A 13,666-nucleotide genomic window follows, 5' to 3' on the forward strand; every position below is an offset into this window, starting at 1 on the left:
GCTGCTGGCCACACACACACACACACACACACACACACACACACACACACACACACACTGAGGGTGTGTGTGAAGGTGTTGAAGAATTAGAGAGAAGCCCTAGAGCAGAGCTCCTGGGGCACCTAAGCTAACCACCTCAGGAACTCCTAGAGGGGAAGCAAGACCTGCTCTGTGAACCCTTATACAGGTTTCTAACTCTGGCTGCTGGCTGCAGCTCAAAGCATGGAGTTGATTCTTTTTATGTCTTTCTAATCTCTGTCCTGAGAATCCCGAGGGCGCAGCTGCTGCTGAGTGAGATGAAGAAGTGACTGCCCAGTGTCAAGTTCCTGGGACAGCATCTTCCTGTCTGGGTTTCCTGGCCCAACAGAGATGCATGCAGGGGAGTGGAGGGCTGTGGGTGGTCGGCGGGGGGGGAGGGGATGGATCGCGGGGGAACGACAGCGGTCTGGGAGGGGTTGGGAGACAGCGGGCGGGCGGGGGAACGGCGTGGGGGGGGAGGAACGGCATAGGGGAGGTGGACGGCGGGGGAAACGACGGCGGACCGGAGGTTAGGGGACGGCGGGGGAGGCGGACGGTGGGGGGGGAGGAACAGCATAGGAGAGGTGGACGGAAGGTGAGGGGACGGCGGGGGGAGGTGGACGGCAGGGGGTGACGGCGGGCGGGGGAGGAAGAGCGGCGGGCGGAGGTTGGAAGGCGGGCACGGGAGGGAGGGACGCAGCAGGCGTTCGAGGGACGCGACGCCGCAGGCAGGGGCGGGGGCAAGGGGACGCAGTTCGCCACGAGGCGGGATCCAGTCCACAGCACCCCCGCGATCTCCGAAGAGAGGTAGGAAAAGTGGACTAGGATCTCCCTTCCTGCAGCGCCCTGAAGCTTAATTCTCGCCCAGGTGCCTGGACCTCGCGCGGTTCTCGTCGCGTGTCCTCCGCGGGGCGCGGCCGAGGACTGACTCCGCGCAGCTCCGCAAGCCCGTCGGGGGCAGCTCTCTGGGGGGAACCATGGACAAGCCAGCCACCGCGGCGCTCAGTCGTCCCCAGAATCTGAGCCTTTTAGTTCTGCTGAGCTACCTGATGACCACGCTGTCAGCCGGTGAGTTCCGAGTCTACCCAGGGTGCAGGCGGGGCGTAGGGGGCGACAGACCCGGCTAAGTCAGGGGTTCTCAGTCCTGAGCTTCCAGGAAGCCCCTGGCTTCTCCTTCGCCCCTTCCTCACCGCGGCACCGGGGCGCCCTGGCTCTCCCTGCGTCGACCCCACCAATGGATTGAAGAAGTTAGCTGAAAGTTATGGATGGAGGGAGGGCGGGCCAAGGTAAAGGAGGGGCGAGCTCCAGAGCAGAAATGAATGGAGAGCCCTGAGCAGAAAGGAGTGCCTGGAGTCTGTAGGAAGCCTAAAACCAGGCTGGAGGGCAGGCCAAGGCTAAATTTAGAAATGAAGAGCTCAGGTGCCAAAAGGAGTGCCTGAAGGAAGCCTAAACCCCAGGGATCCCAGTGCAAGGCCCTGCCAGGAGGGCGCTCCTGGGTCTAAGGCATATGCTCTGAAGACTGCCTTCCCTGAAGATTCCTCACAGCCCTCCTCCAGTCAGGAACCTCTTTGCCCTGGAACTTTCCCACAGTAGATGCTTCCAGGGACAAGGCAGCCACAACCGCCCAAGTTCTCTTTTTTCCCTTGGTCTTTATTCTTTCTATGGTTGTTTCGTTTTAAGCAGGATTTCACACTGTGGAACTTGCAACAACCCCTTCTCTCCCTTGGTCTACCAGATAGTGGATTACAGCTTTGGGCCAGGCTCAGCTTCAACAGGACTTTTAACCACCAGCCTCCTCTGCTCCCCTCCCTTCCCACCTAGCCTACACTTTCCCTCCCTCGAAATGTCTTTTAGCCACTCCTCCAGGAGATCGCAATCTGTGCCCATGCATGAAAACTCCGCAGCTACTCAGGGCTGGAGCACCTTGTCCTCTAGGGAGGACCCTGGCAAAGGGACTGGGTGGGGAGCTATGGAAGCTGCTGCCCTTGCTCCCAGGCCCATGTGGTCTGCCTCCTGGGGAGATGGCACCAGAGAGTGGTGTTCTTTAGACAGGAGAGGGTTCTTCTGTTCTGTAAATGCAGGCACTCATTTTTCTTCAATCTGGAGGACCTCACTGTATCTCTGCATCAAATACTCAATTCTGCATTTGGTGGGACAGCAGCAGAAGGTCACAAGCTGATGAATGAGACAGCAGATGTGTCCTCTAAGCCAGATTAGGGAATACTCCATGTACCAGGATTGGTGCCCATCCCCCCAGAGTGTCTTCAAAAGTCCTGTGAAAGCTGCATGTTTCCCAGACAGCACTGGTTCTTGGCTGCCTGTGACTTCTGGGTCAGCTAGAAATGACAGCAGGGGGTCCTGAACTTAAGGACTGTTGATCTCTCCATTAATGTTCAGTGGATTCCTTTGAACACAGAGGACACTCCTTGAAGCCTGTGGTCTTTGCTGAGGGAGAGGTGGCAGCTTCCTTGAGAACTGACCTGTCACTTCCTCTAGATGAGATAAGATTTCCACAACCATCTAGAGAAGAGGAGAAGCCACCTCCCAGGGTAGGGAGGGAAGCGATGTCTCCCTGCTATGCAGCTCTCAACACACAGGGACTTGTGATGTCTCTGCAGCAATATCTCACTTCTGTATATCATGTCTGACTATGACTGTCCACTTTGTAACCTGGAGGGAAGGAGCTCACCTCATGGTGTCTCCCTGAGGCCTGATGAACCTTCTGATAGCCCAGGACCTGAGGCCTCTCTGTCCCAGAACCCAGGGCCATGCCAGGAGTCACTGTGAAATGAAGTGCATTTTCCCTACTGCAGGTGGGTCTGGCTGGCTTCTGCCCAAGCAAGGTGATTCTCCAATTAGGAACTGCCATGATCTCCCCCCAGGGCCATTTCCTAGCACTGACCACATCAGGCTGACAGATTGCCTTGGTCATAGGGTCCTAGAGGCAGGTCCAGCCATGCTCTTCACTGATGGCTTCTCCCTGGATGATACCATCCTACAAGAGCAGAGGCGAGCAGGAATAACGGAGAAAAAGCAGTGCAAACACTGCAGTATTTATATAATATTTTACAATAGTTGCTTTTCTATTGCTGTGATAAAACACGACGATGCCCATGGTAACATACAAAAGGAGGATTTGTGGAACCACAGAAGGAGGATGTGGGGAACCTGGTAGTTTCACAGGGACACGAGTCCATCGCCTCCCAGCAGGGAAGCATGGCAGCAGGCAGACATGGTGGCTGGAGCAGCAAGTTGACAACCCAGAGTTTTAGTTTGGTTTGGTTTTGTTTGGTTTGGGTTTGAAACCAGGTCTCACCGTATAATTCCGGCTTTCCTAGAACTCAATAGGCAGAACAGACTTGCCGCAGACTCATAAAGAACCACCTGCCTGTGCCTCTCAAGTGCTGGAATTAGAGCCTATGACACCATGCCCAGCTGAAAGCCCACATGTTAAACCTCAAGCAAGGTCCAGAGATGAAGAAAGAAATGGGATGGGTTCTATAACCACAGCTCCAGTGACATTCTCCCTGCAGCAGGCCATACCTCCTAAAGCTATCCACACAGCTGCCACCAAGTGGGGACCAAGTATTCCAATATGGTACTCTACAGAGGACAGGGTCATTCAGAACACCACACCAGGCCTTCACAGAGGCATCTAGGGGTTCACACCTGAGTGACAGGAGGTAAGGAAGCACTACAGAGACAATGACTGTACCTAATGGAGGGATGGCTGGTCCTTTCTTGTTGGGACCTGATCTGACCTGATCTGGGAAGACAATGTAGGTCTGTCTTTGAGACATTTCAGTTTTAATTGGTTTTTAGATTTATGTTATGTATATGAGGTTTTGACACTACATCTGTGCCTGGTACCCTTGGAGGCCAAAAGAGGGCATCATCCCATGAAACTGAAGCTTTTTAAGGTACATTTTCTGTTAGCCATGACCCCCCTTGAGCAGTCAGGCCCCAGGCTGTGTGTCCCTTACTCCTCAGTGGACCATGGCCGTGATGTGACTGTCTCCTGATGGAACTTTTCTGTGCCATACTGTTGAGATTCCAGGTTAGAGATAGTTTGCTAATACCAGTCCAGCCTTGAGCCTTCAGCACCACCTCTGAGCTCCTCACATGCTGATGCCCTCCCTTCTCTCTGGTCCTGCTGAATCTGCTTTTCCACAGGGTGTGCCGGCATCCCACAGAGCAGCCTGGACTCTCCATTCCTCCCAGGAAATGTTTACTGTTACATCCACTCTGGCACATGCATGTCCCTGAGATTTTAGATCACCACTCTCCTACTACCAGACTTAACATCCTGCATTTTCCTTGTCTTGTAGTGTGTGCTATCCTCTGAGCAGCTCCAGGAGGCCCTTCCTGGAACTCCCAGACTCCTGGGAGTCTGCCAGTGGGTCGTTCTGGCTTCATTCTGTTGTGTGATAAAAACACTCTGGGGAAGTCAGGATAGGAGCTCAGAGGCAGCCTGCTTGCTACTCCACACAGCCTTATGAACAAGGAACCTGCTTCACAGCTGGAGAGGCCCAGCAGGAACCCTGCAGGATGGTGCTTGCTCTGGATAACTAGCTCCTGTATAGCTCTATTTCTCATCCAGCCAGAGACAGCCTGCCCAGGGAATGGTAATGCCCACCGCAGGCTGGCTGTTCCAAATCACTGACAGTCAGAACAGTCCCTCAAGAGAGACTCACTTCTTAGGTGACGCTAGGCTGTATCAAACTTACAGTTAACGCTAACCAGCAAAGATGTTCAGTTCTAGGATCTGAAATTACCAATCAGTCAGGGATTTTCTCCTCTCTCCACCTGCCCTTTCGCCTCTCCTTTTAAAAACACCCTTCCAGATGAACTTTCTTGGTGCCACAGGCAGAGACTGTCTCTGAGTCCCTTGCTCCACACCCCTAACCTCACTGCATGTTTCTGTCACAGAGGCTGCTGCTGTTTGCTGTGTCTTCACAGTTGGCAGGTCAGGGTCTGGACCATGGCATTACGAAGTCCAAGTCCTACTGAATGAAGGGACTGTGAAGTGTCATGCCACTGATGATCTGAGAAACAGAGTCAATCAGACTTTGAACGGTGAAGTTTGCCTGTTCAAAGACGTGCTGAATCAAGTAAGGCAGGAGGAGAAAATAACCAAAGGTAAGTTTTGAATGGCCGCATAGGGCTGGGGATGTAGTTCAGTGGAGAGTGCTTGGCAGGCATGCAAGAGGCCATAGGTTCAATCCCCACTGCTACAAAGTAAGTAAAAGAACATATCAGATGGCCCCTGAAGGAAGGAACAGGATTTGTGACAGGTTAGGGACATTCATTGCTTTCATGGAGAAAGAAAGTGAATCACTGGTAGTCCCCATGAGAGGTGAGCAGAAAGGACAAAGTGGAGGGTAGAGCAAAGTGAGAGGCTGGGAAGGGAGGGTGGGTAGGCAGATAGGTTCATCAAGGCCAGAGGCTGATCTCTTTCCAATGGGCACAGAGCCCCTCACTCTGCAGGCCAAGATATGTTGCTGGAATGAAGGAGATGGAGGTTTCAGCAGATCCTGGGACTTGAGCCTCAATGGACCCAAAACATTCCATATTGACTCAAATACTAAGAAGGGGCCTGAAATGGATTCTAGATGCAACTGTACAAAGGAGATGGCAGTGAAAATCCATGAAGTAATCGGCCTCTTAAACAGGACATCACAGGGTGAATGCAGAAGCTGGGTTAGGGAGACCAAGTTGCACTGTGAAGAAAATTTGGAGCATACAGGTAACTGGGAAGTGGGGAGAAAGCTCTGTTCAAATGAGGTGTGTGTGTGTGTGTGTGTGTGTGTGTGTGTGTGATAGCATCACCATAAGTTGTGGAGTTAATATCCATTCTTTTCATTCTTTTCATCATTCATTTCATCATTGTTTGATGGCTCAGTAGTCACTTGCTTTCTTTGATAGTTAAATAAACTCCACAAGGATATCATGCAGATAATTCCTCCTCTCTCTACTCAGAATTTTGTAAAAACAGCTATCGATAATGTGAGTCCCTCTGGCTGCCTGGGGAGAGAAGGTGCTGATGGAGGTGTGTTTTTAACTGTATCCAGACTTGTCCTGCCTTTTTTTCTTTTAAAGGATCGACATCAAAGGCACCAAATATCACCCAGGTTATACCTGCTACCCCTCCTCCACCTACTACCCCAATTCAGAATACAACAAATACGAAGATCCTGGGAAGCCTGGGAGCTGTGGTAGCGCTCCTCGCTATTGGGATAGGCGTGAGAGCCAAGATACACAAGAAACGCTTTTACCAAGATGTAAGGAGCCACATGGGGTCTCACCTGGTCCTAGGTAAGGTTAGTCTGCAGAGAACTTGGACTATGTGTCCCACTGGGTGCTGGGACGGGAGTTCCAGGCCTCATGCTTACATAGCAAGTGCCTTTCCCCACTAAGCCATCTTCCAAATAGCCATCTTACCAGCCCCCGACACTGACCTTTGGAGAGTGTGCTGCCAGTTCAGTAACTATCTTCTGCTCGGATACCAAAAGCAGAATGAAACAAGCTTCTGAACACCTCACATGCCTGTGCAACTACCATGACACTTCCAACATACTCATTCAGAAAACATTTGCAAGGGTGTTTTCACACTTAATTAGGACCCCCATTTTATTCTTTCTATCTTACTCTCCCCTGCCCATGCAACATGCAGTTGAGTAGCTGCTGGCATCTGTATTTAAAGGGAAAGTGAGTTAGGAATGTATTTATAGTGGTTTAGTAGGATTAATCTCTGTAATCAAACTCTTTCATGTACAGTTGACCCTGATGTGCAGAAACCACAATCTGATTGTGCTAAATCACTAGATATCATAAACAACAGATAGAAGTGACAGTGACGAGTGATCTAGCCTGGACACTAGCATGTGTTGGCACCTGCAGAGCAGAAAGAATGAAATGAGATGTAACTCTAGACAGATATGTAAAGCATTGCCTTCAAGATCAGAATCACAACCTCAACAGGACAGTTTCCAGCTGCTTCTCAATTTCCAGGAGGAAAGATTTATCATCAGAAGAGTCGTTAACCTAGTCATTATTGGGATCTTCATTGCTGTGAAAACATTAAATACTACAGGGGCAAGGAACAGGAAAGACATTGGCACCTGAAGAGGCCCATCACATCTTAGTCTCAGAAACTGCAGCATATGATCTGTCTCTCAGTGTGGGTCCTGGGCATTGCAATTGCTCTAGCGAAGTTCTCATGTTTTAAAGCTATTAATGTCACAACAAAAGAGCAATACTTTCTGTGGTCAGTTCTTCCATCGTTACTTGTTCCAGAGATTCAACTCGGGTTATCATTTTTGCACTGTAAGCTCTTTAGCCACTAAGCCACCTCACTGACCCTAAGAGAATAAGGAGTTGCCGGAAGTCCTCCTGTGCCTTTGCACAGCAGGGAGACCGTAAGGACACTGCTCCACAGCTTTGCTCAGTAGGAAGACATCCAAGGTGTGCTTAGGAAAGACATTTCTCTCTCTCTCTCTCTCTCTCTCTCTCTCTCTCTCTCTCTCTCTCTCTCTTAGATTTATTTATTATTGTGTATACACTGTTCTGTCTGTGTGTATGCAGGCATGCCACAAGAGGGCACCAGATCTCTCTATAGATGGTTGTGAGCCACCATGTGGGTGCTGGGAATGGAACTCAGGAAGAGCAGACAGTGCTCCTAACCTCTGAGCAATCTCTCCAGCCCCTAAAGACATTTCTTAGCTCAGTTTTCCTATTTTGTTCTCGGGCATTTATAGTTGAGTTTCCTTTACCTCAGCACTAGGACAAGCAGTAGCATGTAGCTTCCTTAGAGGAGGAAGCATTTGAAACTTTTCAGAATGTAGGCTTTTTGGCCCTGGAATTCATGTCTAATGGTAGCCATTTAAAGACCTATAAGGCTCTGTTCCTTGCTCATTGTGATGATCAAATATTTTAGCCAAAATGCTATTAGTACAACTTATTTTAAATCTGGTATCATATCAGATGGACATGGGGCATATTGTTAGAATCCCAGCCCTTAGGAAGTGGACAAAGGAGGATGAGATTCCATGATGAGTTTGAAGCGGTCCAAGATGCAGGAAGAGACATAATCTCAAAGTAAGGAGGAGGAAGACGATATCATTATTACTACTGTCGTTATTGTGGCATGGGTCTGTGTCCAGATAAAAAGCTTCCTGAACAATAGTACCAAAGCTCATAGTTGTGGCAAACCCCATGCATTGGTAGCTACAGCTTTCCTATAGTCTTTAAGACAAAACCAGAGTAGACAAAGGTGATTTGTCACCAAAGAGGCTGAGGCAAAAGATTCACCAAGTCAAGACCAGCCTGGACTGCATGGTAAGATTGTGTCAAAGCAAGCAACCAGTCCAAAGAAAGGAAAAAAAAGAGGAGAGCAGAGGGGAGGGGAGGGGAGAGAAGGGCAGAGGAGGATACAGGAGATGAGAGGAATGGAGAGGGAAAGGGGAAAGGGAAGGAAAGGGGAAAGGAAAGGGGAAAGAGAAGGAAAGAAAAGAGGAAAACCTAATCTAGTTTGATCAATGTACTTAGCTAGACTTCAGGGCATATGGAAATATGATGCTAATGTTTATGTTTTTTGGAACTAAAATCACCTGGTCACACAAAAACGAGAACCTCTTTCTCAGCATAATCATGTTGGGTTTTACATATGCAGTCTAGAACAAAGACACTAGGATTCTAATTTTCCACTATTATTTCAAAAATTTCCCTATAAGCATGCTTAGTAAAAACTTTAAATCTAATATCAGTTCATACAGAGCTCTGTGTCTTCTTTTGCTTTTTTGCTTTTGAGTAGGTATCATTATTTCAAAATAACAGTTTTACAAAAATGTCAAATCCTCTGGTTTTGGTTTCACAATCTAGTAATCACAGCACTTGAGAAGCTGAGGCCAGAGCCTTTGGGACATGGGAAGTTGCAAGCAAACTTGGCCTGCAATGCAAAACTTTGTCTCAGAAAACAACAAGAACAAACAAACTAACAGCTCCCACAACTATACATTAAAAATAACATAAAAAATCAGCAGAACCAGAAATAGAGCTATTTGGCCAACCATTCACATGTAAATTTTTATTCACTGTCTCTTTTTAAATATATTTCACAATGTCAATTTCATTGGAAGTAATAATGGCAGAAAGGTTTGAAACCAATATATCAAAAAAGAAAAAAAAATCACTTGGAAGCTGAGTTGCACAGTCAGTGAAGTGGGAGAGGTTCCATGGGAAGTGGAGTAGGCTGCAGGTGGCAGGGGCCCACTCTAATGAACGTCTCCTTTCTGTCAGCAGGAGCTTCCCCATGCTGCCGCTCAGATCACGAATCTAATGGGAACTCAGTGTCCACAGCTGCCTCTTGGACTTCCCTGGAACAGTACCCATCTCTTCTGCCTCACAGCCAGAAAAGAAAACCTTCTGATGGTGTTGGTGATCTGTGACATTTCACTTCTGACCAAACATGGTGTGAAATATGAAAACTGACAGTCTCCATGCCTCCTTTATCACTCCATCAAGAAGTGACAGGTCATTGTCATCAGTGACTCCATCTTGCCCTGTTCCTTTCTCATTCTTCACCTCAACCCTGTGGAGATCAGGCCTTGTCCTGCTCTAGGTTACTCCTTGTCATGTGAAATGAGGGCTTTCAGGCCGACCCTTTCCCAAATTTTCTCCATTTTACAAACAAGTTGATACCTTCTGCCCAGCACCACCCGTAAGGCAAGGCAGATACATAACTTATTCCTAAAAGTGAAAAGACTTCACATCTGACATATCAAAATCAGATCCACACATGAGAATATCAAAACCAGTTATTGTCTGGGCCTCTTCTGTTCATGATACATTGTGGAAATGTCAAGCAAATAACCCCTTTCTCCCCCCTTTCTGGCTTTTGGTCATGATGTTCCATCACAGCACTCCTCACCTTAAAGGAGACAATATCTGGAAAATCAGAGCTGGGAAATTGTCACGTATGCTCAGCTGAAGGAGGGTGAACCCCCTCACCTGGCCCCAGAGAGAGGGGCAGACCTCACACTATGTGGAGATGCTCACCACCAACTCCCACAGGCTCCTGTGTGTGTGCCATGGGCCAACAAACAGGGAACTTGTGACGGTCCCCTGGGTCAGCTCAGTGCCTGCTGGTCACACACGCTCAGTTCCTGTCTGTGTAGTCTACTCCTCCTGACCTGTCCTCCTCCCCGCCACACCCATGGTTCTGCACTTCAGCCTCCAGAGTTCCATTACCCTGAGCCTGGCCAAGCCCTGTTAGCCTACAGCTCTCCAACTGGCCTCCTTACTATTTTATGTGGTCAACTGGGGCTGAGCCACCTCTACCTCTGCCTTAGTGATACAATGGACTCCATAATCCTTCTGTGCCATCGCAGAACCTACACATACATCCTATGCACACGCGCACACACACTGTAAGATATGTAATATCAGATCTAACAGCTGTCCGGCAGGAGTAGCTCATGCCTTTAATCCCAGCACTTGGGAACCTTGAGGCAAGTAGATCTCTGAGTTCAAGGCCAGCCTGCTCTACAAAGTGAGTTCTAGGACAGCCAGGCCTACACCGAGAAACCCTGTCTCAAAAAACAATAACAAACAAACAAAACTGAGAGTTAAAACTAGCAATCAATATTGAAGTAAAGAACTCATATTTTCCACTGCCACTTACAAAAGATAACAGGAGTCCATGGCAAATTGAAGCCAATAAAACGATGTAGCCTGTGAATTTATTATTACTCAGTAAATACTGATGTGGTAGGACACAAATATATCCACCTGCATTTCTGACATAAAAGTTCACGGCAGGATTCTACTTGTTAAAGAAATCAGACCCTTGACAAAGTAACTGGAAATACACAATTTGTGACAATAAATGAACCTACCTGGTGATGTAAACAAAGTGTATCAACCCTGCCAAAGACTCGCGAACAGAGACTGAACTTGCTCTGTTGACCCAGGGCCTGCCTCACACCACAGTGTGGCCTTACACTGTTCAGGGTGAATCCTGACCCGTGGGCTGTAAAGGGGGAAGCCTAAAATCCAGGTAGAGCTAGAGTCAGAGGTGACTGGGCTGGGTACACCGCCTTGCCTGTGAAGGGTCTCACCCTGTAAGGAATTGTTCAGCAAAAATAAACGAAGCAGAAGGGAAAGGAAGACGCAGACCCCAGACCGCACATCTAGGATTACTCACCTGTGTGTGTTAATCCCACCGGCTGAGAATAAGGCCACTACCACAGTTTAAAGCGACATTTGAAGCAAGCTTTAATTCAGTACTGGCCAGGTGGACGTACTTTAGTCAGGTCCATACCAGGGTTCTCGGGAAAATGGCCTCATGGTTTGCAGGGGCTCGAAAAGGCAAAATCCCACAATTCCCATCAGGTCCAATGAGGGACGAGCATACATCCTGCCTATGGGCCCTGCCTACAGCCACTCAGGGACAAGCTTACATTCTGCTGTGTTTCCTGCCCACATACTCCCACCCACACGTGATCAGGCACATTGTTACCTCCCATTAACGGTAAAATCCAGTATTCTGTCCTTGGACACGGGGCTTACTGGTCACAGGCATTTTTGTTTCCTCTATCTCTTAGGCAGAGTAAATAAATTCAGGAGGTAACGTTAGATGTCACGTTGGTAGACTATGGATTTAGGCTACACTAAGAAACTGTTTGACAAGGCTGAGGAAAACTCTCTGGGGTTGGAAAAGGGCTCAGTGCTTTGAGCATTTGCGAGCCTATCAGAGGATCAGGACTGGTCTGCAGCATGTCAGGAAGCTTACAACTGCCTGACACTCCAGCTCCAAGGGATCTGAAACCCTCTTCTGGCATTCATGGCACCCATGTGTTCATGCTCACACAAACACATGTGATAAACAATAACGTCAATCTTAAGAAGTTAAATAAAAATGAAAAAAAAAAACACCTTGGAAAAAAATTTTAGCTTGGGAAGAAAGTGGATGACAGATGAAGAAAACAGATGAGTCCTAAAATGGTGCTGACCTCTAGGAATCCATGTCACCCCTGGAGGGAAGGGTTAGAACAGAAAGAGATAAGATAAAAACATAAGAGAACAGTTCCCAAAGATGTTCTCAGGTAGGAAATACAAGGAGGTCAGAGCACAGAGGTGAAGTATTTCCAGAACTGATTCCAAAGTTTTAATAGGGCTGGTGAGATGGCTCAGCAGCCAAAGACACTTGCTGCTCAGTCTGATGTGGTTTCCATCCCCAGGACCTGTGCGGAGCCAGCCAGACCCCAGACCTTCTCAGAGGGAGACTTCAGTTCTGTGTTCATGTCCAGGGGCAGATTTGGCAAGGCCAGTCTAAGGCTGGAGCCAGTGCCCCAGGGGAACCCAGGGTGAGGTTTCTGGAGAATCAACTCTGTCCCTGGGCTGTGGCTATTAGTCTTGAAGAAGCTGTGTCTGGAGTATTCGGTGTTCCTTTTGCCAACATCGTCTGATTTAGCTCACTTTGATCATCCCCTCCCTGCAAATAGCACATAGGATGCTTCAGTTCTTCCTAAACTTTCTTGGCACAAGTCATCAACCTATGCAAGTCCTCCTGAGGCCAGGTGTTGCTTTCTCCTTCTTTATATCTCACCTCTGGCACTCCCACTTGATATCTCACCATCCAGACACTTACTTCCTTGGGTTGGTGTTCCATCCTAGCCATGGCGCATACAAATGAACATCACACAGATACATATAATAAAAACTAAGTTGGAATAGAGAATAGGGGCTGAGGAGGAAGATGAGGAAGATGTGACAGCAAGGTGCCTGTCACACAGAAGCAGGAAGATCAGAGTTCAATCCCAACAAGCAATGCTAAAGAGAGAAAAGGCATGGGGCACTGGCATGTTTGGGTCATTCCAGCAAAGAGGACTTGAGTCTGGTGAAGCCTCGGGAAATCATGGCCAGTCAGCATAGTCTGATTTGTGGAAACCATAACCAATCAAGAGGCAGAGCTATGAAGCCAAGGGCTTTACCTACACATCATCCCCACAATAAGGCTCAGGGGATAATTCAGAAGAGAGGATGGGATTCCCATGGGGCTCCTCCGGAATGACAGTGTATGCCCTTAACCTGAGTCATCCTCAGGCCCCAGAAGCTGCTTTCAGCCTCAGAAGTTTCCTGAAGGCCTTAAGTCCCAGTGTCACAGAGCTAAGGAGAAAAGCACAGCCTTGTGCCAAGATAGGTAGTCATTGTCTTCAACTGGGATAATAGTAAAGGAAGGAGGTAGAAGGGAGGGCAAGAGAGGGTAGAATGACTAGGGAGGGACAAGGAGCGTGTCTGGGTGACTGGGACAAGAATTAGGACAAGAGACAACAAGAAATGGGAAGGGAGGACAGGGTGGTGGAGAGGGACCTGGAGGAGACACGGAGTTTGGGATTCGGGTGTAGCAAGAATGAAGCTGGTGAGAAGTGAAGAAAGGCTGGCTGGAGGTCAGAGGGAAAGTCCGAGGATCATGGTGGTTGAGAGGGAGACTGGAGTGTGGCTGAAGCTGAAGCACTCAGAACAGAACCTCACAGAGGAGACTGGAAAATGCTGTCAGTCTGAACACTGTCTGAGGTGGGGACTGGCCGAGGTCGCACATGTCTCATTCTAGCGTCAGGCTGCAGAGCCACTTCATGGAGGCAGGGAC

General features: G+C 48.6%; 1 protein-coding gene and 1 long non-coding RNA gene across 4 annotated transcripts in view; one reads left to right on the forward strand and one right to left on the reverse strand.

The window, feature by feature from the left end:
• LOC132649443 (uncharacterized) overlaps positions 1 to 13,666 on the reverse strand; it is a 268,684-nt gene that overhangs the window by 101,973 nt on the left and 153,045 nt on the right. The window lies entirely within an intron of this gene.
• On the forward strand, positions 716 to 10,351 carry LOC132649481 (UL16-binding protein 1-like). 2 transcript variants are annotated; one of them, XM_060373299.1, is made up of 5 exons: positions 716 to 1,086; positions 4,948 to 5,157; positions 5,489 to 5,764; positions 6,118 to 6,333; positions 9,319 to 10,351. In XM_060373299.1, exons 1-5 carry the CDS (start codon positions 996 to 998, stop codon positions 9,462 to 9,464), a joined length of 939 nt encoding a protein of 312 aa, XP_060229282.1. In that variant the 5' UTR covers positions 716 to 995; the 3' UTR covers positions 9,465 to 10,351. The 2 variants fall into 2 exon arrangements, with proteins under 2 accessions (XP_060229282.1, XP_060229283.1); XM_060373300.1 differs by lacking the exon at positions 5,489 to 5,764.

This window comes from Meriones unguiculatus, chromosome 20 (assembly GCF_030254825.1).
Source record: "Meriones unguiculatus strain TT.TT164.6M chromosome 20, Bangor_MerUng_6.1, whole genome shotgun sequence".
Lineage (NCBI taxonomy): Eukaryota > Metazoa > Chordata > Mammalia > Rodentia > Muridae > Meriones > Meriones unguiculatus.

Coding starts and splice junctions, on each gene's coding strand:
- LOC132649481 (XM_060373299.1), top strand. CDS start 996: ATGGACAAGCCAGCCACCGCGGCGCTCAGTCGTCCCCAGAATCTGAGC. Junction 1,087..4,947: donor GATGACCACGCTGTCAGCCG/GTGAGTTCCGAG, acceptor TTTCTGTCACAG/AGGCTGCTGCTGTTTGCTGT. Junction 5,158..5,488: donor GGAGGAGAAAATAACCAAAG/GTAAGTTTTGAA, acceptor CAATGGGCACAG/AGCCCCTCACTCTGCAGGCC.